This window comes from Thamnophis elegans, chromosome 13 (genome assembly GCF_009769535.1).
Source record: "Thamnophis elegans isolate rThaEle1 chromosome 13, rThaEle1.pri, whole genome shotgun sequence".
In the NCBI taxonomy this organism is placed as follows: domain Eukaryota; kingdom Metazoa; phylum Chordata; class Lepidosauria; order Squamata; family Colubridae; genus Thamnophis; species Thamnophis elegans.
Window position 1 is genome coordinate 21629652 of NC_045553.1, and position 23540 is coordinate 21653191.

General features: G+C 45.5%; 2 protein-coding genes across 5 annotated transcripts in view; both read right to left on the bottom strand.

Moving 5' to 3' along the window:
- The window catches only part of STARD7 (StAR related lipid transfer domain containing 7), a 28927-nt gene extending 26522 nt beyond the window's left edge, over positions 1–2405 (bottom strand). For 2 of the 3 annotated variants that reach the window (XR_004256372.1, XM_032229121.1), the window contains exon 1: positions 2071–2264. The gene's annotated coding sequence lies outside the window, so the exon portion shown is untranslated. The other variant, XM_032229122.1, reaches the window with a different exon arrangement.
- Positions 2406–6811: 4406 nt separating this feature from the next.
- Positions 6812–23354, bottom strand: TMEM127 (transmembrane protein 127). 2 transcript variants are annotated; one of them, XM_032229752.1, is made up of 4 exons: positions 23153–23354; positions 16302–16722; positions 10952–11116; positions 6812–9754 (listed from the first exon to the last, which is right to left on the bottom strand). In XM_032229752.1, exons 2-4 carry the CDS (start codon positions 16543–16545, stop codon positions 9447–9449), a joined length of 717 nt encoding a protein of 238 aa, XP_032085643.1. In that variant the 5' UTR covers positions 16546–16722; positions 23153–23354; the 3' UTR covers positions 6812–9446. The 2 variants fall into 2 exon arrangements, with proteins under 2 accessions (XP_032085643.1, XP_032085644.1); XM_032229753.1 differs by having other exon boundaries at positions 23140–23354.
- Between the last annotated feature and the right edge of the window lie 186 nt (positions 23355–23540).

Sequence of the window (23540 nt, forward strand, 5' to 3'; positions counted from 1 at the left end):
ACGACCCCAGGACACTGCAACGGTCATAAATGCAATTCAGTTGACACGCATCCCAATGTACATCACAGATGATGATTTAAAGGTGTATAGTATCCAACACCAGAAGCAAGGGATGGAAATTGATAATGGAGAGAAGCCACTTAGAACTAAGGAGGAATTTCCTGACAGTGGGAACAATTAACCAGTGAAACTCCTTGACACCAGAAGTCGTGGATTCCCCCTCCTGGACACTTTTAAGAAGAGATTGCACACCTACTTGTCTGAGATGATACAGGATCTCCTGCTGGAGCAGGGGGAAGACCTCCAAAGTCCCTTCCAGCTTCTATTCTACTCTATACCCAGATCCCTTAGCAATCCAGCCTGTTCCCCTGAATGTTCCATGCATTGAGCGTGCCGTCCTTTGATTCCCTTTGCACGTCCACCTCCAGATCTCAAGATGCCCAATACAGTAGAACAGAACAGAATAGAATAAATAGAATAGAGAATAGAAGGGAATAGAGAGTAGAATAGAAATTTTTTATTGGCCAAGTATAATTGGACAGAAGGAAATTGTCTTTGGTGCAGATGCTCTCAGTGTACATAAACAGAAGATACATTCATCAAGAATCATAAGGTACAACACTTAATGATAGTCATAGGGTGCAAATAAGCAATCAGGAAACAACCAATATCAATAGTAAGGATGCAAGCCACAAAGTGAGAGTCCTGCAGTCACAAGTGGGAGGAGATGGGTGATAGGAACAATGAGAAGACCAATAGTAATAATGCAGCCTTAATGAATGGTTTGACAGTGGGGAGGGAATTATTTGTTCAGCAGAGTGATGGCTTTGGGGAAAAAACTGTCCTTGTGTCTAGTTGTCTTGGTCTGCAGTGCTCTACAGCGTCGTTTAGACGATAGGAGTTGAAACAATTTATGTCCAGGATGTGAGGGGTCTGTAGATACTTTCATAGTCCCTTTTTGACTCATGGAGCGTACAGGTCTTGGATGGAAGGCAGGTTGGTAGCCATTGGTTTTTCTGCAGTTCTGATCATCCTCTGAAGTCTGGGTCTGCCTTGTTGGGTTGCAGAACCCAATTAAGTACATTAACGAAGCACAATACCGTATCTTTTATTTCTATTGAGCTAAGATATATATAGTGACTGGATTAAAACCGCTCAGTGGTTTTCTACGGCTAAAAGTGGACTTGAATCTGGGTCACCCTACCGAACTGAAAGAAAAAAAAAAATCCGTGCAGTCTAGGGCCGTGATGGCGAACCTTTTCAGCACCAAGTGCCCAAACCAGAACATGTCTATGTGCATGCATGCACCTGTGCTGGAGGGCCGGAAACCCAAAGACATGCACATGCAGGCCAGGAAACCTGAAGACCAGGTGGCCAGTTTGTATATGCCTGTTTTTTGGCCATTTTTGGGGCTGTTTTCAGGCCATTTTCTGGATGGTTTTTACACTGCTTTCAGGACAGTTTTCTTAGCCAATTTTTGGGCCATTTTCCGCCAGAAGAACAGCTGGTGATGCCGTGCATGCCCACAGAGAGGGCTCTACGTGCCACCTCTGACACACCTGCCATAAGTTCACTATCACAGGTCTAGGGTTTCCTGCGTGAGCAGGGGGCTGGACTAGAAGACCTCCAAGGTTCTGCTCTATATACAAGTCCAGGGTCTTTTATATGGATCACTCAGCGATCCAGCCTATTCCCCTGAAACTTCCTCTTCATTTTAGGATGTCGCCCTTTGATTCGGTCTCAAGATGCCCAAGACCCCCAATCCCCTCCCCCTCAGCACCCCCAAATTTTTGGACGCTTTACGGGGCTTCCTGATAAGGCCTGTCGTCCCTTCTCTACCCCCCAAAACCCTCTTGACCCCACAGCACCGAAGAAGCCGGCCGAGGCTGCAGCCACGACGCCCCTTCAAGGCCCTCAAAAGCCCCGCAGGCTCCCTCTCCGCCTTCCCGCCCTTTTTCCACAGCATTCACTACGCCTGTGCCAAATGGCCACCTCCCGGGGGGCAACCCCTCAAGCCCCTTCAACTACAATCCCGAGGCTTTTTAGGGAAGGGGCCGTTGAGGGTCTCACCTGACGAAGCCTCTCCCCGCGAACCCTCCAGCCGGTGGCGCAGCCCGAGCGGAGGGTTTGGAGGCGGGGGGGAGGGGCGAAGACGGGCGGCCCGGCTCGGGGCGGCGCCTTCTCCTCGCTTTCCCCTCCTGGCTTGAGGAGAAGCCCTCAAGAAAGCGGCCTCCACTGGCCTAGGCCGCACCCCGCGCGCCCAGCTGCGCACCTATTGGCCGGCGCTTCGGCATCCCCGCCTTCCGATTGGAGGGAAGAGACGTCCGTCTTCTTCTCCCCGCCTCCCCCTGCGACCTCACGGCCGGCGTGCTGACTTTCCTCCGAACTGCATGCCCACCGAGCCTTGGAGCTCCGCCTTGTGACCCACTCAAGGGCGCCTTGGAGACAGGAGGACCCCAGCACCTCCCGAAGGGGGGCTGTCCATGGATGGCGCCTGCATGAAAAGTCAGTCGCTTCTAACGCCTCGTGTAGGGGCCTTCCGGTCAGCAAGGGACGATGGGAGATGCAGTCCAAGCCCGCCCAAGGGCAGATAGGTTAGATTCTCCCCCTAGAGAAAAAAAAGTGGGGGATCCTTTTGGGGAGTTACCATTTGGGAATCAGGCGTTGTTGGGCCCGAGTGCGGCCAAGTACCACAATTCCCAGCCTCTGGATCAGAGGTCTTCAAACTTGGCAACTTTAAGACTGGTGGACTTCAACTCCCAGAATCCTCTGAGATTCTGGGAGTTGAAGTCCACCAGTCTTAAAGTTGCCAAGTTTGAAGACCTCTGATCTAAGTGAAGAGATTGCAGAGGAAGGGATTGCAAAAGAGTAAGTTATGCTGGCTGGAGGATTCTGGGAGTTGAAGTCCACCAGTCTTAAAGTTGCCAAGTTTGAAGACCTCTGATCTAAGTGGAGAGATTGCAGAGGAAGGGATTACAAGAGAGTAAATTATGATGGCTGGAGAATTCTGGGAGTTGAAGACCACAAGTCTTCAAGTTGCCAAGTTTGGGGACCCCCTCCTCTGGATGCTATTGGGGATCTCTGGGAGCTGTAGTTAGGGTTACTATGTAATAGTATTATGATAGCTGGAAACTGGAATCCAGCTCACACTGGCCAAAAAAGAAGTTTGGGGAGGGGGCGGATAAATGGATCCTTTATATGTATACCTTTAAAAGGAGAAGGTATGTAAAATTAGCAATATGGAAAATATTTTCTGGAATATAATTATTAATGCCACTAGTATTAAATGGAGCTTGCTCAGACAATGAAATACACCATGCAAATTAGAGAGCGGGAGGGAAAGAGAAGGAGAGAGGAAAGGTGTGAAAAGAGGGGAGAGAGCAAGGAGAAGTAGAGAAGAGAGAGGGCAGAGGGAAGAAAGGAGGTAGGGAGGAGAGAGGGAGAGGAGAAAGGTTGAAGATAAACAGACTATAATATGGTGTATGGAAAGCAGAAGAGCAAATAAAAGTTGATGTGGCTTGATGGCAAGAGGAATTGATATATTATTGAATATTTGTTTGTTAAAATGTAATGGTATACTTTGCATTATATGTATGTTAAAAAATAAAAAAACTTTTTTTAAAAGAGCACAATCGCGACCCGGATGACGGAGAATCTCCATATAAAACGGTGTTACTAGTTTAACAGCTGCAGTGATTCAGTTAACAAATGTGGCAAGAAAAGTCATAAAACAGGCAAAAGCTTGGTTAACAAGCTGCTCACTTAGCAACATAGATTTTGGGATCAATTGTGGTTGTAAATCCAGGGCTTCCTATGCCGAATTCTGTGTAGCTTTTGATTTGCTGGAAACTGCCACCTCGTGGCGAGAAAGCAGAGGAAACTCTTTCATGCAAGCAAACCAACATATTCCACTCTTAATATTTCTCTTCAGACTTCTTTCAGATCATTAGAAAAAGGACAGTGACACCTAATAGCAATAGCCCTTAGACTTATATACTGCTTCACAGTGCCCTCTCTAAACGGTTTACAGAGTGGCAGCTGTTTCCTGCATAGTTACAATCCCATTTTTTTTAAAAGGACAGAGATAAGAATAAGGAGGGATAATTACAAAAAAGAAAAAAAAGTGCCAAATATTTTTAAAATGCAGGATGTTGTCACCCTCTGGCAGACCTTCTCCCCCCCCCCCTACTCCTGGGACACCCCCACCCCCATAAAATGCAAGTTACATCCTGGAGCTGATTGCTAATAAACTGGATAATCTGGAGACCAAGGAAAGCAGTGTTGGCTCCGCCCATTTGAAGCAACTACAGATACAGATTAACAATTATACATGGAGATTCTCAAGTCATCCAGATCATGGTTAGTTGAGACAGAACAAAGCAACAGTTGGAAGGGACCTTGGAGGTCATCTAGTCCACCCCTGCCCCCCCAACCAAGAGTTGGAAGGGATCTTGTAGGTCATCTAGTCCAATCCCCCACCCAAGCAGGAGACCCTACACTATTCCTGACAGATGGCAGTCCAGTCTCTTCTTGAAAGCCTCCAGTGATGAAGCTCCCACAGTTTCTGTTCCATGGGTTGATGGGTCTCTGTCAGAAAATTCCTCCTTATTTCTAGGTTGAATCTCTCTGTTTCCACCCACTGCTTCTTGTCCTGCCCTCAGGTGCTTTGGAGACTCCCTTGGCTCCCTCTTATTTGTGGCATCCCCTGAGATATTGGAAGACTGTTATCTCACCTCTAGTCCTTCAGACTAGACATATCCAGTTCCAGCAACCGTTCTTTATATATTTTAGCCTCTAGTCACCTGTGTTGCTCTTCTTTGCACTCTTTCTAGAGTCTCCACATCTTTCTTATAGTGTGGTGGCCAAAACTATGTTGCCAGGGATTACAGTCCCTTTAAGCCATACTATCCTTGGTTTCTGTTCTACCACGGATCTTACATTATTACTATTACTATTATAATAGTCAGGGGTGAAATTCAGCAGGTTCTGGAGAACCGGCAGCAGAAATTTTGAGTAGTTCAGAGAACCGGCAAATACCACCACTGGCTGGCCCGAGTGGGGAGAAAATGGAGATTTTACAGTATCCTTCCCCTGGAGTGGGGAGGGAATGGAGATTTTGCAGTATCCTTCCCCTGCCACGCCCACCAAGCCACGCCCAAAGAACCAGTAGTAAAAAATTTGAATTTCACCACTGATAATACTTATACCCTTGGTGGTGTGTGTATTGGTGTTCTTGCATCATTGCCAAATTTTGGAAGGGCCTTTCTTTTCTTTTTTTTAAACTAAACCATCTTCAGGTAAGGATGTAAAATTCTTGGGTTTGGCCAACTTCATTTCACCGAATCTTGAATCTTGGCTCTGGAACAGGACAATCCCCTCCCCCCCTGCTGCTATTCTAATCCTTTATTGCGCATTCAGCTTTTAAGAAAAAAAAGAGACTCCAGGCAGAGCGACAAGAGTAAATGCACCACAAGGTGGATATTATTTTTCTTAAAAAATAGAAACATGTCAATGCAAGAACAGTAGCCTTTGCAAGCGGTCAGCCAACGATCAAACAAACACCGGCCAAATTGGGTTGGTCCTTCCCTGATGAAGGCTCTCTAATTCTGTGATCGTTCCTTCCTTTACAAGCTGCATTTCAAATTATTTGCCGAGAGGCCATTTACACCGCTGTTTTATTTTGGGTAGAAAAAGGAGATTTTTACCGACAGGGGTGAATCAACAGTGCTTCGTGAACAATGCGCTAGGTCTAAAAAGGATCAAAGGCAGATTATGTGGAGATTGGTTTTGATCAAGTCCCACTATGGAAAAAGAAGGCAGATCGGGGCCACCAGTTTATTCTGAAGATGAATCAAGATGAATCAAGCTGCCCTTGGCACATGGAGGTGCTGCCTTTATTGCTTGCCAGCCTTGAGCCAGAAAAGGGGAAGAAAGCAAACGCAGTATTTTACCATTACCCACTTCAAGATCCAAATAGAAATGGCACTAAGCAATAGCACTTATATACCACTTCACAGGGCATTTGCAGAGTCAGCCTCTTGCCCCCAACAATCTGGGTCCTCATTTGACCCACCTTGGAAGGATGGAAGGAGGATCGAACTCTTGGCAGTGGGCAGTTAGCCTGCAATGCTGCATTTTAACTGGAGGGAGGGAGGGAAGAAGGAAAAGCAATAGCAAAACTCTTCACAGTGCTTTCCAGCCCACTTTAAGCGGTTTACAAGTCAGGCTCTTTCCCCACCCCATCCCAACAATTGGGGCCCTCGTTTTAAGTTTTACTCACCTCAGAAGGATAGAAGGCTGAGTCAACCTTGAGCCAGTCAGGACCGACCTGTTGCAGTTGGCAGAATTAGCATGCAATACTGCATTCTAACAGGAAGGAAGGAAGAGGGAGGGAGGGAAGGACAATAGCACTTATAGACTGCTTCAAAGTGCTTTTACAGCCCTCTTTAAGTGGTTTACAGAGTCAGGCTCTTGCACCCAACAATCTGGGTCCTCATTTTACCCACTTCGGAAGGATGGAAGGCTGAGTCGACCTTGAGCCGGTCAGGATCGAACTCCTGGCAGTGGGAATACAAAGTCAGTCTGCAATACTGCCTTCTAACCAGGGCTGCAATACAAGGGACCAGGTGGAAACAGTAAAAAAGTGCAGAACATTTAAAGCCAAATTAGCAGGAAGCAATCTGAAGGGAGCAAAAGATCCCAGTGGCATTTTTGGGAGTGCACGGAAAGCACAAAAGTGAGATTGGGACACCCAACCGAACTGCCTTTCTTCTACATTCCACAACTTTGTCCATTTTGGCTTTTAAAACATGAAGTCTTTAGAGTCTAATGAAAATTTCTGTTCCAATTTTTCTCCCGTGCATGTAGGAGGACAGGGAAAGGGTCCCCATCCTGCCACTTCCAGCCCTGATGGCATGTTAACATGCTCAGGTTATAGAGCCGTGATGGCGGACATACGGCATGCATGATGGAAGTGGCACACAGAGCCATCTCTCCAGGTATGCCAGCCGTTGCCAGTTGCTTTTCAGGTTTCGCCGCGCACATGCCAGCTGGTCTTTGCACATGCATGCACACCAGAAACCAGAAGACCAAGTGAACCCTGCTCCTGCGCACACTGCAAACCGGAAGCTCAGCTTCTCAGCCCCCGCAGGCGTGCCAGGGAACTGCTCTTCTGGTTTCCCGTGCTCCCGTGCGTTGCACGCTGGGAAACTGCTCTTCCGGTTTCTCTTCCGGTTACTTGCCTGCGCCTGCACATGAGCACTCCTGTTATGGCCCTCGGTCTGAAAAGCTCCGACACCGCTCTAGAGGCTCCCATGTGCTCTGCACAAACTGGCACATCTAAGGAAAGAATGAAAAGTCCTCTCTCACTTTTGAACAATCCAAACAACTGCGGAAGATGGCTTCGGCATCCGGGTCATGGCAAGCAGCCTCTGACCGCTAAGCGGGCGGCTTTCGCTGCATTATCTTTTCATCTCGCTGAACAGGAACAAATTTCCATCAAGTCGCACCGGTTTTACTTGCTTTTGCAGTGTTGATCTTCTTTTAAAACACACACACACATTCCTCAACAAGGCCGCTCACTTGTGTCAGCTCTCTCCCTCCCAGTCAGTAAAAGCACATTTTAGTGAATACAAAAAAACAAAAACAAAAAACAACCCATTGCTGGCTTAATTTGAAGCTGGTTTACCTCCAGACAGAGAAAAAAAAGTAAAAGGAAAAGGTTTAACCATCATTCTCTTTGTACAGAAAGTGAACACTGAAATGCTCTTTCAGTTGCTACCTGCAGCTAGCAGGAGGATGTCTGCCTGTGAAATGGGGGTGGGGGGGAGGTCAGAAGGATCGCGGGCCAGAGGCTATATGGCAGCAATGGCAAACCTTTTCGGCACTGAGTACCCAAACCGGCATGCACGTGCATGCCTAAGTGCCAGAAACACATGTGCACGCCAGCCAGTTAGTCTCCATGTTTACGGTGTGCGCATGCGCCACGGCCAGCTGGTCTTCACGCGTGCTGGAGCACCATAAACCCAAAGACCAGGTGGCTGGCACACGCATGCTCATGTCAGCTGCCTGATCTTTTACTTTATGGCACGCGCATCTGCAGCTGGTCTTTGGGTTTACGGTGCTCCGGCACGCATGTGCGCACTGGAAACCAGAACAGCAGCTGGAGATTGGCGTGCATGCCACCTTTGGTGCAGGAGCCATAGGTTTGCAATCACGGCTATATGGAGAAGGTTTTGAGATTAAAAAGGTGGGAATCGGTCGGGGGGGGGGGAAAGGGGAGACAAATCGAAAAGATAACAGTGGGAATCGAGCTTAGAATCAGTATTTGCATATTGTTGCTTGCATTGGTGGTGGTGGTAGGGGGAAGAACATGGTTCTGATATGCTGCTTTGCGAAGAGGGGCTGAAGGCCTGGCAACTGTGCAGCGGGAACACCGTATGGAAGGAGAGCCTCCCCCTGGGAGTGCTTTGCTAGAGACCCAAGACGCCCCCTCTCCCCCAGGGAAGAAACTCAGTAGTCGCGATAACCTCGTGTACCACGTTTCGTGGCCCCTTCCACCCGCCCACAACCCCATCAGGGAAAGAGGAAGCCACAAGAAGAAAAGAGCAGAGAAAAGTGCAAAACGCTTCCGCGGAGTGGCAGGAGGTGGGAGTGGAGGAAACGGGAGTGGGAGGAAACGTTAACCCTGCTTTTCGGGAAGCACGAGGGTCGAGCAAACGGCGTCGCCTCTCCACAAACCAGTGCATAGAGAAGGAGTCCTGTGTCTTTCGCGGGAGAGGGGGAAGGGGGGCTGAAGGCCAAGCCTGTTGGCCCTAGGGGCGAAGGTCGGAGTGTGTCCCCTTCCACTCTTCTTTCCCCCCTCCCCTAAAGGAGAGGAGTTCTGTGGGTGATGGGACAGGATGGCTGAATTCTCCGCTGCCCACCTGTGCGAAATGTTTTAGCCCAATGCCAAAAATGGTGGCACCCTTTCCTCCACCCACCCATCTACCCACTCACCCACCCCTTTCCCATCCAATCAAACTGTCTGCATGCTTTCCTTTTCGCTTCCTTCCTTCCTTCCTTCCTTCCTTCCTTTTCCTCTCTTCAGAACTCTCTCTCTGGAGTCCCCGCAGCTCAAAAACATCGGGCAGTTCCTGCCCCCGCCCAAATGCCTGAGGTTCAAACCCTGCCTCAACGGTCATCCCATTGCTTCTGAATACAACCGCTTCAGAGGTCGCCGCATGAGCAAGTCTTCCGCTTGGGCGCCCATCCTCTCCTCTAGACAGGAAACGGTAAAAAGGGGCGGATCCACAGAGAGGAAGGAAGGGAGAAACACCTACAAGAGGAGGTCCCAGGAAGAGAGAAGGGAAAGGCGTTCCCAAGCAATTGTGTGCAGGTTGACTTTGGGGATGAGCTGGAAAAAGCTCCACCCCCTTCCCTTGCCCCAGCCAGCGTCCGGGGAAGCGTTATGGCGTGTAAGCCGGTGGTGGCTGGAACTGGTTGATCCCTTCATACTCTGCAGGGTAAGGTTCGTTCTCTTCCATCTCAGACAGGAGCTCCAAAGCCTGCTCCTCTTCTTCGGTGGGGTAATGGCGCAGCAGGTTGGCAGCTGTGGCCAGGATGGAGGCACCGCCGGCTCCGGCCACCAGGTAAAAACTGACAGCAAACGTAACGTAGACCTGCGAGCCGTGGTACTTCTTGTGCTGCTGTTGCTGGGCGAGGATCAGCTCCGATGCCCAGTAGCAGAAGCCGATCACCGTGGCACACTGCAGTACTGCGGGCAGAAGGAAAAGACGCATGGGTGGAAACACGGGGAAGGAGGACACGGGCAATGACCCTTTCTCAGGCTAACACGGACACCCTGAGACATAGAGAGAGAGACAGAGGGAGAGACACGCACAGAGAGAGAGAGAGAGAGAAAGTAAGAGTAAGACACACACACACAGAGACACACACAGAGACATAGAGAAAGACAGAGATAGAGACAGAGAAAGGAGGAGTGTGGGGGGAGAGAGATGGAGACAGAGGAAGAGACAGACAATGTGTTTTATTCTCTATTCTAATTCTATTCTATTCTATTCTAATTCTATTCTCTAATTCTATTCTGCAATTCTATTCTGTTCTAAAATTTTATTATCCTCTTCTCTTCCCCTCTCTTCAATTGTATTCTATTCTAAATTTTATTATTCTATTCTAAAATTTTAATATTTATTTATTTATTTATTTATTTAGCTTGTATGCTGCCCATTCTCGGAAGACTTAGGGCGGCTTACAAATAAAAAGGGAAGGTGGGATATAAAAAATAAAAAAACAATTAAAAATTCAATAACATTCATAACCTAAGATGGGGCTGGATAATTCAACAGCCCCAGGCCTGCCGGAACAGCCAGGTCTTGGTCACTTTGCGGAAGGCTGGAAGGGTAGTAAGGGTCTCAACGGGGAGATCGTTCCAGAGGGCCGGAGCAGCTACAGAGAAGGCCCTCCTCCGGGGGGTCGCCAGCCGACATTGGCCGGCAGATGGAATCCAGAGGAGGCCTAGTCTGTGCGATCTAATAGGTCTCTGGGAGGTGACTGGCAGGAGGCGGTCTCTCAGGTATCCTCTTCTCTTCCTCTCTTTTTAATTCTATTCTATTCTAAATTGTATTATTCTATTCTAATTCTATTCTGTAATTCTATTCTATTTTAAAATTTCATTATCCTCTTCTCCGCTCTTTAATTCTATTCTATTATAAATTTTATTATTCTATTCTAATTCTATTCTGTAATTCTATTCTAGTCTAAAATTTCATTCTCTTCTCTTCCCTTCTCTTTAATTCTATTCTATTATAAATTGTATTATTCTATTCTATTCTATTCTGAAAAATGAAAATATTTGATGGACTAGTTAAGAGGGACAGGTGGTTGTGGGAGCCCCACGGAAGCCGCCCCCCTCCGCAGAGGAACCCAAAGGGTAGTGGGAAAATCCAGCTACCTGTGAGGATGTGAGCAAATGCGTAACGGCGCGTAATCTTCAGCGCAGCATGCTTGGGCCCAAAGACGTCGAGAAGGAACGCTGAAAGGCTGCAGATGATTCCCAAGAAGCAGAAAGCAGCAATAACCCGGAGTAACAGCACCGTCTGGGGGTTCATGCAGTAGTCTGGGAGGAGGGAGACAGAATCAAAGAGTCATTTCCGTTAGTAGTGGATGGGCAGAAACTCTTCCTCATTTCCCAGATTCAGCCTTCCGGTTTACAACCCAGAAGGTCTGTAGCACAATATTGCAATATTATTCACCCAACGTTCTGATCTTTCAATAAAGCCTGCGGTTACTGGGATATTCTTCAGATATGGTCTCACAGAATTGCTCAGGAATTTAAAAAAATTTAAATTTAAATAATTTAAAAAAATTTAAATAATTTAAAAAAAATTAAATTTAAATAATTTAAAAAAGTTTAAATAATTTTAAAAAAATTAAATTTAAATAATTTAAAAAAGTTTAAATTTAAATAATTTTTAAAAGTTTAAATTTAAATTATTTTAAAAAGTTTAAATTTAAATAATTTTAAAAAATTTAAATTTAAATAATTTTAAAAAATTTAAATTTAAATAATTTTTAAAAAAATAATTTAAATAATATGGACCAAAGACAAATTCTTGTGTGTCCATTCATACTTGGCCAATAAAGAATTCTATTCTACATTCAATTCTCTATAACATTTTATTTCTATTCTATTCCTATTCTATTCCTTCCTCTTTTCTATTCCATTCCATTCCACTCCACTCCATTCTATAATATAGTAAACACATATTTTTTTTTAAAAAAGAAACTTCTTCTAATTCAGATCCATAACTGCTGGTGCAGATGTCCATGTGGCAGGTGGATTAATACAAATGTTCATTGTTTATTCATTTTGGTGGAAAGAATGCTGATTTATTGGTTAGTTCTACTGTGTTCCATCTTCTCCAAGGCTGGGGCTGTGAATCAGTAGGTTTTACTGTTTCCTGAAGCAATTCAGTGGATTCAGAGCTCGTAAATGTAAAAAACAAAGCTCTTAAATTTGATTTATATTTTTAACTCTCTGAGTTTTATGCTCTCCAAAATCAACTTTGGGAGAACAAGAAACAAGGATACTGAGGTTTTAAACAAGTGCCAAGAAATGCTTAATACTGTTCCCAATCGGTTGCACGCAGATCCTCCCCAAGTCAAGGAACTGAAAATCCTGTTTTAATGCCAGTTCACCATGGTTATAACAACAACAAAAGATTCAAAATGTGCTCGGTTTTAAAATGTTTTTCACATGGAGCAAGTGCCCCTGTCATAATCAGAATAATATATTGGCATTTGATATGTACACAAGACGAATTACATTAGCTGGCAACGATTTAACCTCCACTTTCAGTAGGAAAAAACTGAACTGAAGATGAGTTAGCATCGTTACGTAGCATAACGCCAACAATAACCCTAACAATAATGTATGGCACCTATGTGTCGCCTGACTGTCAATACCTCACAACAAAGAAATTAAAATATCATCAGTGCAACGTAACAGTGGCTTTCAAAGATTTTGTTATCTCCCTTAAAAAAATGTTCCGGCCACTCTTAGAACTTAGGCTAACTTTGTTGTCACTTTGAATGTACACTAATTGGCATACATTAAAATGAAATTTCACTCCATACCGCTCTCAAAGGGTCACCACCTCCAATTTTACACTACCTAAACATGACAAAATAAATAAATAAATACATACATACACATACATACATACATACATACAAAGGTAAAAGTTTTCCTCGTACATATGTGCTAGTCGTTCCTAGGGGGCGGTGCTCATGTTCCTTTCAAAGCCGAAGAGCCAGCGCTGTCCGAAGACATCTCCGTGGTCATGTGGCTGACATGATTCAACGCCGAAAGCGCACGGAACGCTGTTACCTTCCCACCAAAGGTGGTCCCTATTTTTCTACTTGCATTTTTACATGCTTTCAAACTGCTCGGTTGGCAGAAGCTGGGACAAGTCACGGGATCTCACTCCGTTACGCGGCGCTAGGGATTTGAGCCGCCGAATTGAACCTTTCTGATCGACAAGCTCAGCAGCTTAGCCACTGAGCCACCGCGTCCCTGTACATGCATGCATACAAAATTATGCAAATACCCATATATGTAATATGACACAGAGAAACAATACAGTCTAGTCCAGATGTATACATGTACATGGCGAGAAAAACTAATCTTGCAACTTTACCAGACTAGGGAACAAAGCTGTAGTAGTCCTACTATTAATACTTTAAAATATCCTCCCAGAAGGGAGCAACAGAAACAGACCATAACTTGGGTGTCTGGGGTCTCAAACGATGCTTCGAGCTCTCAGGACATATCGCTTATTAACAGCATCCTGAATAACAGGAAGCAAACTTCCTATAATCTTCTCCGCTGTCCTCAGTACTCTCGGTAGGGACTTTCTATCTGAGGCACTATTGCTGCCACCAAACCAAACGGAAGCAGTTTGTTAAACCGCTCTCCATCGAGCCTCTGTAAAAAGTAGCCAGGAGAGAAGGAGAAAGATGTGGTTTCCTCATCCAACGCAGGAACTGCAGAGACTGCAAGCTTCACTAAGGATGATATGTGGAGAGACCAGTTCACATTCTTAGTTATCTGCACCCCAAATATTTCATACAATTGCATCCTTGAAACTGAGTGGAGTAGGACCATGTTGGTTTCTAAAATCTACAATGATCTCCTTTGCTTTATCAACATTGAGAACATTTAGAATACTTGCCTAGATACCTTATTTTTCGGAGTATAAGACGCACCTTTTTCCCTCAAAAAAGAGGCTGAAAAACTGAGTGCGTCTTATACACTGAATACAGCATTTTTTTTTGCCTCCAGAACCCCCGCCCCCTTCACCAAAATGGCTGTGTGTAGCCTTTAGGAGGCTTTCAGAGTGCTCCTGGGGGCTGGGGAGGGCAGAAATGAGCGAAAAAATGGGCCATTTTTTACTCAATTTCCCCCAACCCCCAGGAACACACTATAAATCTCCTAGAGGCTATGCATGCCAATTCGCCCCCCTCCGAGCACTCTACAAGCCTCCTAAAGGCTATTCATGTCCTTTTAAAAAAAAGAGCGCGTTTTCACGAAAAACGGGCTATTTTGGGGAGGTCTGCAGAGTGCAAAAACTTTTTTTAAAAAATTTGCCTCTTTAAAATCTTGGTGCGTCTTATATTCTGAAAAATACAGTAATCGTTATTTATTTGTATCAGTTATTTTTTTAAACTACAGAGCTCATGGAAACCACTCCTTTTTTTCTGAGGGGAAAATGTGAACTTTATGCAGGCTTCTGAAATTTCTAGGAACAGAAAACAGAAACAAAAAAGGCCCTGAATGATTTGTTCGTGTCATGGTAGAACAGGAAGAGCTGAAATATCTTGCAGAAGTGTTCAAGGGCAGTGCACTCAGGCAGACTGCTAAAAAACCACAGATAACCAGCCAGTGGTACAGCTGAAAATTAAACATTGTCCCACCCACAATTTATATTTTGCACCATATTTAAGTTGACCTCGTGCTTTACACGGGGGGGGGGGGGGGGGGGAGGGGGCTCCAGCCTTGGCAATTTTACAACTTGGCCTGAGGAATTCTGGGAGTTGAAGTCCATCCATGTCTGGAGACCCCTGCTTTACAGGAAGGCTGTACAACAAGCTTGAATTAAGGGAAGAAAGGGTGTGAGGAAGGAGGGTGGAAGCACTAAGTTCTTGAATTAAAACAATAATTATGCACTTTGTTCCCTGTGCAATAATGGCACACCTTCCAGTTATTATTTGTTTGCATTCTAAATATCGCCTTACGAAAAGAGGATGGGATACGTGTTCCAACCTGAGATAACATGCCCTGCATTGATGCATTCACACACTTTCACAGAAACCGTGAGATAAATCATAAAACAGAGTTCAGGAATATTCCTTTATCCCCTTGTTTTGCAAATCTATGTACACTACAAACTGTATGATTGTTTGAAGAGAAATGCATCTGTACCACCAGGCTCTAAGTGTGAGGAGGCAGGGCGAGCAGTGAAAATGAAAGTGAAACCTTCTAAGCAGCTTATAAATGTAACATCTCCAATCTCCGGGTGCACTTCAAGGTCCTACTCACCACCTATAAAGCGCTCCATGGTAGTGGATCTAGCTATTTGAGAGACCGCCTTCTGCCAATTACCTCCCTGCGTCCCATCAGATCGCATAGAGTGGGCCTCCTCCGTATTCCATCCGCCAGTCAGTGCCGACTGGCGACTACTCGGAGGAGAGCCTTCTCTGTTGCGGCTCCGACACTATGGAACAATCTCCCCGTGGAGATTCGTACCCTCACCACCGTCCAGGCCTTCCGCACAGCCCTCAAGAACTGGCTAGCCCGTCAAGCCTGGGGATAAGTCTATTTTTGCCCCTCCCGAATGTTGAGTGAATGTTGAGTTTTATTGTTTAATTTACTTTTGTTCACATTTCTTTTTGTACTGTCCTACACTCCCTTTCCTTTTTGATTGTAAGCCGCCCTGAGTCCCCTCAGGGAAAAGGGCGGCCTATAAATGTCCAATAAATACAAATACAAATACAAACATTAAAGAGCACCTGTCATTTCAGATTCATCATGCAGCACCTATCAGCGGGCATCCACTCACCTGCTGCCCGCCACATCCCTCACTGTGTTGTGTCCCTGCCGCATCACCAGCTGTCCCAGTAAAGTGAATGGGATGGTCAGTGAGTCAACAGCGGATCAGAGGAGCCGCTGCGGGACAGAGATGATAGTTGTTCTTTTAAAATTATGATTTAAATCGTGTTGATTTAAACCAAGCCTTTTTACTAGTGATTTAAATTGTGATTTAAATCGACTTGATTTAAATTAAATCCACCCTGGGTTGAGCAACTGACGCAGGTGACCATGGCTCTGGCCAAATAAACAGCAAAGGATCTCACACTCAGGCCAATCTATAGTTATCTTTAAAAGCACTCATGTTGTCGCTCTCGGCCGCCGGCCAGAGGAGGAAGAGGATGAACAGCTGGGTCTAGTGCCTGATGCACAGATGCACAGAAGGCAGAGGAGAGAAGGGCAGTGGAAATCTATGGGCTGGTCCTTGAGACGGAAGAGCCACCCTAGCTCTGGGGATAAAAGGCAGGCGGTGGAGATGAATAGATGTGGCAGACAACTATTCATCTTCTGGCCGGCCGGATTTCTTAGCCTGCAATGAGAGAGAAACTTTTTGCTGGGGCTGCTGGCATTCCTAATAAAGGAATCTGTGATTACGTACAGAGGTTTGGTTGTGTTTGGGGAGCTGTGTCAGAACAACTTGTCTCCTTCTCACCTTTAAGTAGATCCGGGTCAATGTATCCCAGCACATCAGCAACCCCCAGCTCCTGGCGAGAACAAGTGCCCCCGTGAATCCGGAGCCAGGCGGGCTCTGCCAAAGCAGTACAGAGGGCAGTTATGGAGAGGGCCCCAGGCAAGGCAGATGCCAAGCTCCTTTCAGGTTGCTTGGGCAAGGCACTCCCGTCTTGCCCTCTTCGCCTTCGGCCACTGGGCAACATCGAGCCACTTGGGGTATACATAGATCTCCCCTAGGGTGTCTGGCCAAATAAATACAATGCAACAACGAACGAAGACTGAAACACTTGGGATCTTCAGATAGGCACTGCCAGTGCTGCTGGGCACTTAGAAGGAGGCAGCAGTTTAACACAAGGCCCGCAGACAGGACATAACGTCAGAGGAAGGTTGGTCTCTGGGCTCTGTTGAGGAAGCGAAAAGAGACAATTGATGAGGACATGCAGATACAAGAAGGGACCAGAAACTATTGTTTCTAATTGACCGTGTTATGGATGCATGGAAGTTCCCTTTCAGCTACTAGAGTTTAATTGGTGGGCTGGAAAAAATTATGGACATTTGCCAAGGTCAAACAGAGAGGGGGGGAGGGGGGGAATCCAGCAATATTGGATCCCTCCTGTAAAGGCATGCGAAGATACTTGGAATCTGGGTAGGCAAAAATATAAAGGACTACAATAATTCTCAGACTAAAGAAAGGGATTAAGCCCAATGGTCACAAGGATAATTTCTTTAAAGCAATTGGGGAGCTGATGCAGTTCTTATTTTCATAAAACATCCCTTTGTCTTTCATTTTTAGGCCACGAACACATAAAAACAACTTGACAAAGGCCACAAATTCTCTGCAACCCAACAAGACAGACATAAGAATTCAACGGATAATTAGAACTGCAGAAAAAACAATTGCCACCAACCTGCTTTCCATTGAGGACCTGTACACTGCATGAGTCAAAAAGAGGGCTGTGAAAATGTCTACAGACCCCTCACATTCTGGACATAAATTGTTTCAACTTCTACCCTCAAAACGACATTATAGGGCACTGCACATCAGAATAACTAGACATAAGGACAGTTTTTTTCCTGAATGAAATCCCTCTGCTTAACTAATTCACACAACACTGTCAAAATATTACTAAGACTGTATTACTATTATTCTTCTCTTCCTTCCTACTACCTATCTTTTCCCACTTATGACACTAACCATGATGCTTGTATCTTTAAAATTTATATTGATTTGTTTCCTAGTATAATTTGATTGCTTATTAGTAATCAATGACTGTCACTAAGTGTTGCATCTTATGATTCTTGATGAATGTATTCTATTTTATTTTTCTTTATGTATACTGAGAGCATCTGCACCAAAGACAATTTTCTTGTGTGTCCAATAATACTTGGCCAATAAAGAATTTCTATTCTATTTATTGAATTGTTTATTGAATTTATTTATTGAATTTATAGGCCGCCCAATCCCGAAGGACTCCGGGCGGCTTACAAGAGGAAGAAAAAGAAAGAAAAGTAAAAAGAATAATTTAAAAATCACAACACACATTCGATCTAATCGGGGCTGGACCTTAACAATAAGGTCAACAGCCCCAGGCCTGCCGGAACAGCCAGGTTTTAACAGCTTTCCTGAAGGCCATGAGAGTAGGTAAGGTCCGGACCTCTGGGGGTAGCTGATTCCACAGGGTCGGAGCAGCCACAGAGAAGGCTCTCCTCCGGGGGCCCACCAGCCGACCCTGTCCGGCTGACGGCATCCGAAGGAGGCCCAATCTGTGGGATCTTATCGGCTATTGGGAGGTGTGTGACAGTAGGCGGTCTCGCAGATACACTGGTCCTAAGCCATGTAGGGCTTTAAAGGTAATAACCAACACCTTGAATTGCGTCCGGAGACCAATTGGCAGCCAGTGCAGCTCGCGGAGGACAGGTGTAACATGGGTGTATCTCGGTACACCCAGTATTGCCCGCGCGGCTGCATTCTGGACTAGCTGTAATCTCCGAACGCTTTTCAAGGGTAGCCCAATGTAGAGCACATTGCAATAATCCAGCCTTGAGGTGACCAGGGCGTGAGTGACTGTTTGAAGTGCCCCCCCGGTCCAAATAGGGCCGCAATTGGTGTACCAGGCGAACCTGGGCAAAGGCCCCCCTGGTCACAGCCGACAGATGGTGTTCCAGTGTCAGCTGTCTCTATTCTGTTCTATTCTGTTTTATTCTCTATTCTATTTATTCTATTCTGTTCTGTTCTACTGTATTGGACATCTTGAGACCTGGAGGTGGATGTGCAAAGGGAATCAAAGGACGGCACGGTCAATGCATGGAACATTCAGGGGAACAGGCTGGATCGCTGAGGGATCTGGGTAAGAGACCCTGGAGGTGTATATAGAGTAGAATGGGAGCTGGAAGGGACTTTGGAGGTCTTCCCCCTGCTCCAGCAGGAGACCCTATACCATCTCAGACAAGTAGGTGTGCAGTCTCTTCTTAAAAGTGTCCAGGATGGAGCATCGACGACTTCTGGTGGCAAGGAGTTCCAATGGTTAATTGTTCTCACTGTCAGGAAATTCCCCCTTAGTTCTAAGTGGCTTCTCTCCATTATCAATTTCCATCCCTTGCTTCTGGTGTTGGATGCTATACACCTTTAAATCATCATCTGTGATGTACATTGGGATGCGTGACAACTGAATTGCATTTATGATCGTTGCAGTGTCCTGGGGTCATGTGGCTCTCCTTTTGCGACCTTCTATTTTTCTTCTATCTTTTATTTTTCTTTATGTACACTGAGAGTATCTGCACCAGACAAATTCCTTGTGTGTCCAATCACATTTGGACAATAAAGAATTCTATTCTATTCTACATGCGTCCACCATTACTGACAGTAATATGTCTCAAGAGAATCAGTGAAGATACTAACCACTGTCTGAGGAATGTAAACAGGTTGGGAGCTCACTCTCAATGCCACTGTATATTTATATACTCTTTCCTTTGAAAATGTGTGTGGTGGTGGCAGTGTGCAGTGACAACCAAAAAAGCCAATGCAATCCTAAATTGTATTAACGGAGGGATACGATCAAGATCAAGGGAGGTACTAATACCACTCTATAAAGCCTTAGTAAGACCACACCTAGCATCCTGCATCCAGTTTTGGTCACCACACTATAAAAAAGATGTTGAGACTCTAGAAAAAGTGCAGAGAAGCGCAACCAGGATGATTAGGGGACTGGAGACTAAAATGTATGAAAAACAGGTTGCAGGAACTGGCATGGCTAGTCTAGTGAAGAGAAGGACCAGGGGAAACACGATAGCAGTCTTCCTATACTTGAGGGGCTGCCACAGAGAGGAAGAGGTGGTCAAGCTATATTCTAAAGCACATGAAGGCCAGACGATGAATAATGGATGGCAACTGATCAAGGAACGATTCAATCTGGAAATAAGGAGGAATTTTCTGACAGTGAGAACAATCAACCCATGGAACAGAAGTTGCCTTCAGAAGTTGTGGGAGCTTCATTATTGGAGGCTTTCAAGGGGAGACTGGTCTGCCATTTGTCAGAAATGGTGTAGGGTCTGCTTGGGCAGGGGGTTGGACTAGATGACCTACAAGGTCCTTTCCAACTCTGTTATTCTATGCATTTCTATGCGCTAATCAAGGAAAGAAGCAACCTGGAATTAAGGAGAAACTTCCTAACAGGGAGAACAATCAACCCATGGATCAGAAGTTGCCTTCAGAAGTTGTGGGAGTTTCATCCCTGGGGGCTTTCAAGAAGAGACTGGACTGCCATCTGTCAGAAATGGTGTCGGGTCTCCTGCTTGGGCAGGGGGTTGGACTAGATGACCTACAAGGTCCCTTCCAACCTTTTCAGCAAAGCAATTGTGCCAATTGGAGTGTCTCTCATCACTATGCAGATTTCAGTTAATTGGGGAGAAAAGGGGATGCTCACATATACCCCTAACTGATAAAAAGCAACACTTTCCTGAATGACTCTTAATTAGCATTCCCAGGTATCTTATCTAATTCCTGAACCAAAACTACCTTTAAAAAGTGCCTCTTTAAGGCCAAAGGAAATGGAATGAATATGCAACTGCAATTTAGCCATATACCTGAACAAGAATAACACATTTTTGTCCATCTGCGCTGACAATTTCTTTCTCTACATGCTGCTTCCACCACTACTGTTTATCTTTTGGGCTCCAACTAGGAATAAGCCACTGCAGGATACTTTCTAAGAAAAAAAATGCTATGGGTATAGACACCACAATTCAAACTGCCAGGCTCTTTTTAAACTTTGCTGTCTAGTGTGCACAATGGCTGGAGGATATTAGATTTTTAATTAGGAAACAATTCAGATCAGAAATAATTCAAAGTTCGAAGCTTGCAAGACTTATTAGAAGGAGCAAAGTTCCCTTATTCCAGAATTGATTTCCTCAAACAGCTCAAAAATTAAAAGAATGAAAAGAAACCATATACGTTATTGAATTCAATCCATGCTCAGGGAAAGAATCCAAACTGTAGTACAGGTAGTCCTCCTCCACTTATGACCATAATTACGCTGCTAAGCAGGGCAGCTGTTAAGTAAATTCTGCCCCATTTATGACCTTTCTTGCTGCAGTCAGTAAGTGAATCACTACAATTGTTTAGCTAGTAACATGGTTGTTAAATGAATTCGGCTTCCCTGCTGACTTTGCTTGTCAAGGAGTTCACAAAAGGGGTGATCACATGACCCTGGGACACTGCAACCGTCATAAATATGAGTCAGTTCCCAAGGATCCAAATTTTGATCATGTGACCATGGAGACCATCATAAATATGAAAAATGTTTGTCACTTTTTTCAGTGCTGTTATTAACAGTCACTAAACAAATGGTCGTATGTCAAGGACTGCATGCATTGCTAATAGGAAGGAAGGAAACAGGGAAAGGCAGGAAGGTGGCAATAGCACTTAGATTTATATGCCACTTCACAGTCTTCTCTAAGCAGTTTACAGTCAGCCTCTTGCCCCCAACAATGGATCCTCATTTACTGACCTCGGAAGGACGGAAGGCTGAGTCAACCTTGAGCCTGGTAAGATTCGAACTGTCAAATTGCAGGCAGCCAGCAGTCAGCAGAAGTAGCCTGCAGTACTGCACTCTTAACCACTGCACCACCGTGGCTCATAATGGGCTCTATTATCAAACTGCTCTTCCAAAAATCCCTGATTTACAACTATTCATTTAGTCACAGTTTTGAATTTACAACAGCACTGGGGGGGGGGGGGAGTGACTTATGGCTGAATCTTCACACCTACAACCAGTGAAGCATCTCCAGGGTCACATGATGTAAATTCGGGCACTTGGCAACTGGCATGTATTTAACTCAGCTTCCCGAGATAGAGTAGAATAGAGTAGAAATAGAATAGAATAACACAGTTGGATGGGACCTTGGAGATCTTCTAGTCCAACCCCCTGCTCAGGCAGGAAACCCTACACCCCTTCAGACAAAGCGTTGTCCAATCTCTTCTTAAAAACCTCTAGTGTTATGATGCTCAGAATTGGACATAATACTCTGTGTAGAATCTGACCAGTGCAGAAGAAAACTATTCCTTTCCTATGATTTGGAAAATACACCTTGATCTGTATCACAGCACAAAAATGCATTTACATTTTAGAAGATAATCCTACTGATCTTCGGCATCCTATCATATGGACTCACACTCAGCTACAATTCCAAGATCCTTTTCTCACCCAGAATTCCTCATTCTAAATGTCCACATTTTATTAAGTTTTATTTAACCACTTTAGCATTTGCGATCATTAAAATTTGTTCTGTAAACCTACATCTCTCCATTTTGAATTTTGTTTTGGTCTTGACAGGATCTGCTATTTCCTCCAGTTTTGTACAATCTATATACACTTTTTATTCCATTTAACCAAGTATCCTTGCAAAATTAAAACCCATTAAATCCAATATTTGATGACTAACTAGTGCTAATTACATTTTTACACGTCATCTTATAATAAAGCTTTTACATTAAGGTTTCCTTACTGTGAACAATGAATATTGCAGCACAACACATTTGGAAGATTCCACTTTAAACCTGGCCAGATGAAAAGCTAACCACTATTCTCTAAAATAATTTTGTGCCTGGAAAAACACAAGGAGGGGAGGAGGGGGATAAAAAGTTCCAGCTAAGCAGTTGTTCAAATCCAAACTGCACAACTCTATAGTGAAGCCTTTGAGAGGTCAGAAAAAAATCTTTTGTCTTTTCCACACTCAAATTTCCATTTTCCAGCATTCTCTGACCATGTAATTTTTTTTCTCTCTCTCATTTTCTCTGGCTGCCCTGAGGTCCAATCCAAGGGTTGGCCAAAGCAGAGAAGTGACTCTGAAGTTATAGGTTACTTTTACTGCCTCCAATAACATAAAGGATGGGCATTTATGACCCTGCAGTGACAGCAAAGGTTCTTTTCTTTCTTTCTTTTTCAATTTGGTTCCTGGTATTTCCTTCCCGTGTTGTAAGATTTTATGTCAACTGGTACCGTTTAATGTTGCCTGTTTTACTTGTTTTATATGTCAAAAGTCAGAGGCAAAGGTGACCAAGAAGGCATCTCAAATTAGCCAAACGGAATTTTTTGTGATATGGGTGTGTATATATTCCCCCAACCCCGAAATCCTCCCAGAACTCCCCCCACCCCACAACCACCCAGACCAGGCAACCCTCCCATCCCCCATTCCAGGTAGCTCGGTGAAGGAGACCCTGCGGGTTCAAACGATCCTAGACTGGCGGGGGGGGAGGGAGGAAAGAGCAGGGGTCCCGTCAATCACCAACTCGCTCCAGGAGCCCCCCCCCCCAACCCCACCTGCCGTCCTCACCGCTGCCGCTCCCGGGACCTGAGCCGCGGCAGGCCTCCGTGATGGTGGCGAAGGGGGGGACTGCCCTCGCGTCCGCGCTGAAGGGGTTAGGGGCGAGTCTGAGGAAACCGCCGCCGGTCCCTCCGCTTCCCGGCTGCCGCCGCCGCGCTTCCGCTTCCGCCCCCTCGAGGCGACGTCACGGCGTCGTCGCGCGCCCACGTGACATCACGGCGAGGCGTCACTCTCTTTCACCCCGCGCGACGTCATGGCCCCCCGCGCCTCTCTCTCTCTCCCCCCCCCGCGCGACGTAACGGCGTTTGTGTTTGTTGTGTCCCGCATGACGTCATGGCCTCAGAAAACCCAACCGCCATTGCCGTACTGGCCTACCCCACCTCAGCACGGACACACA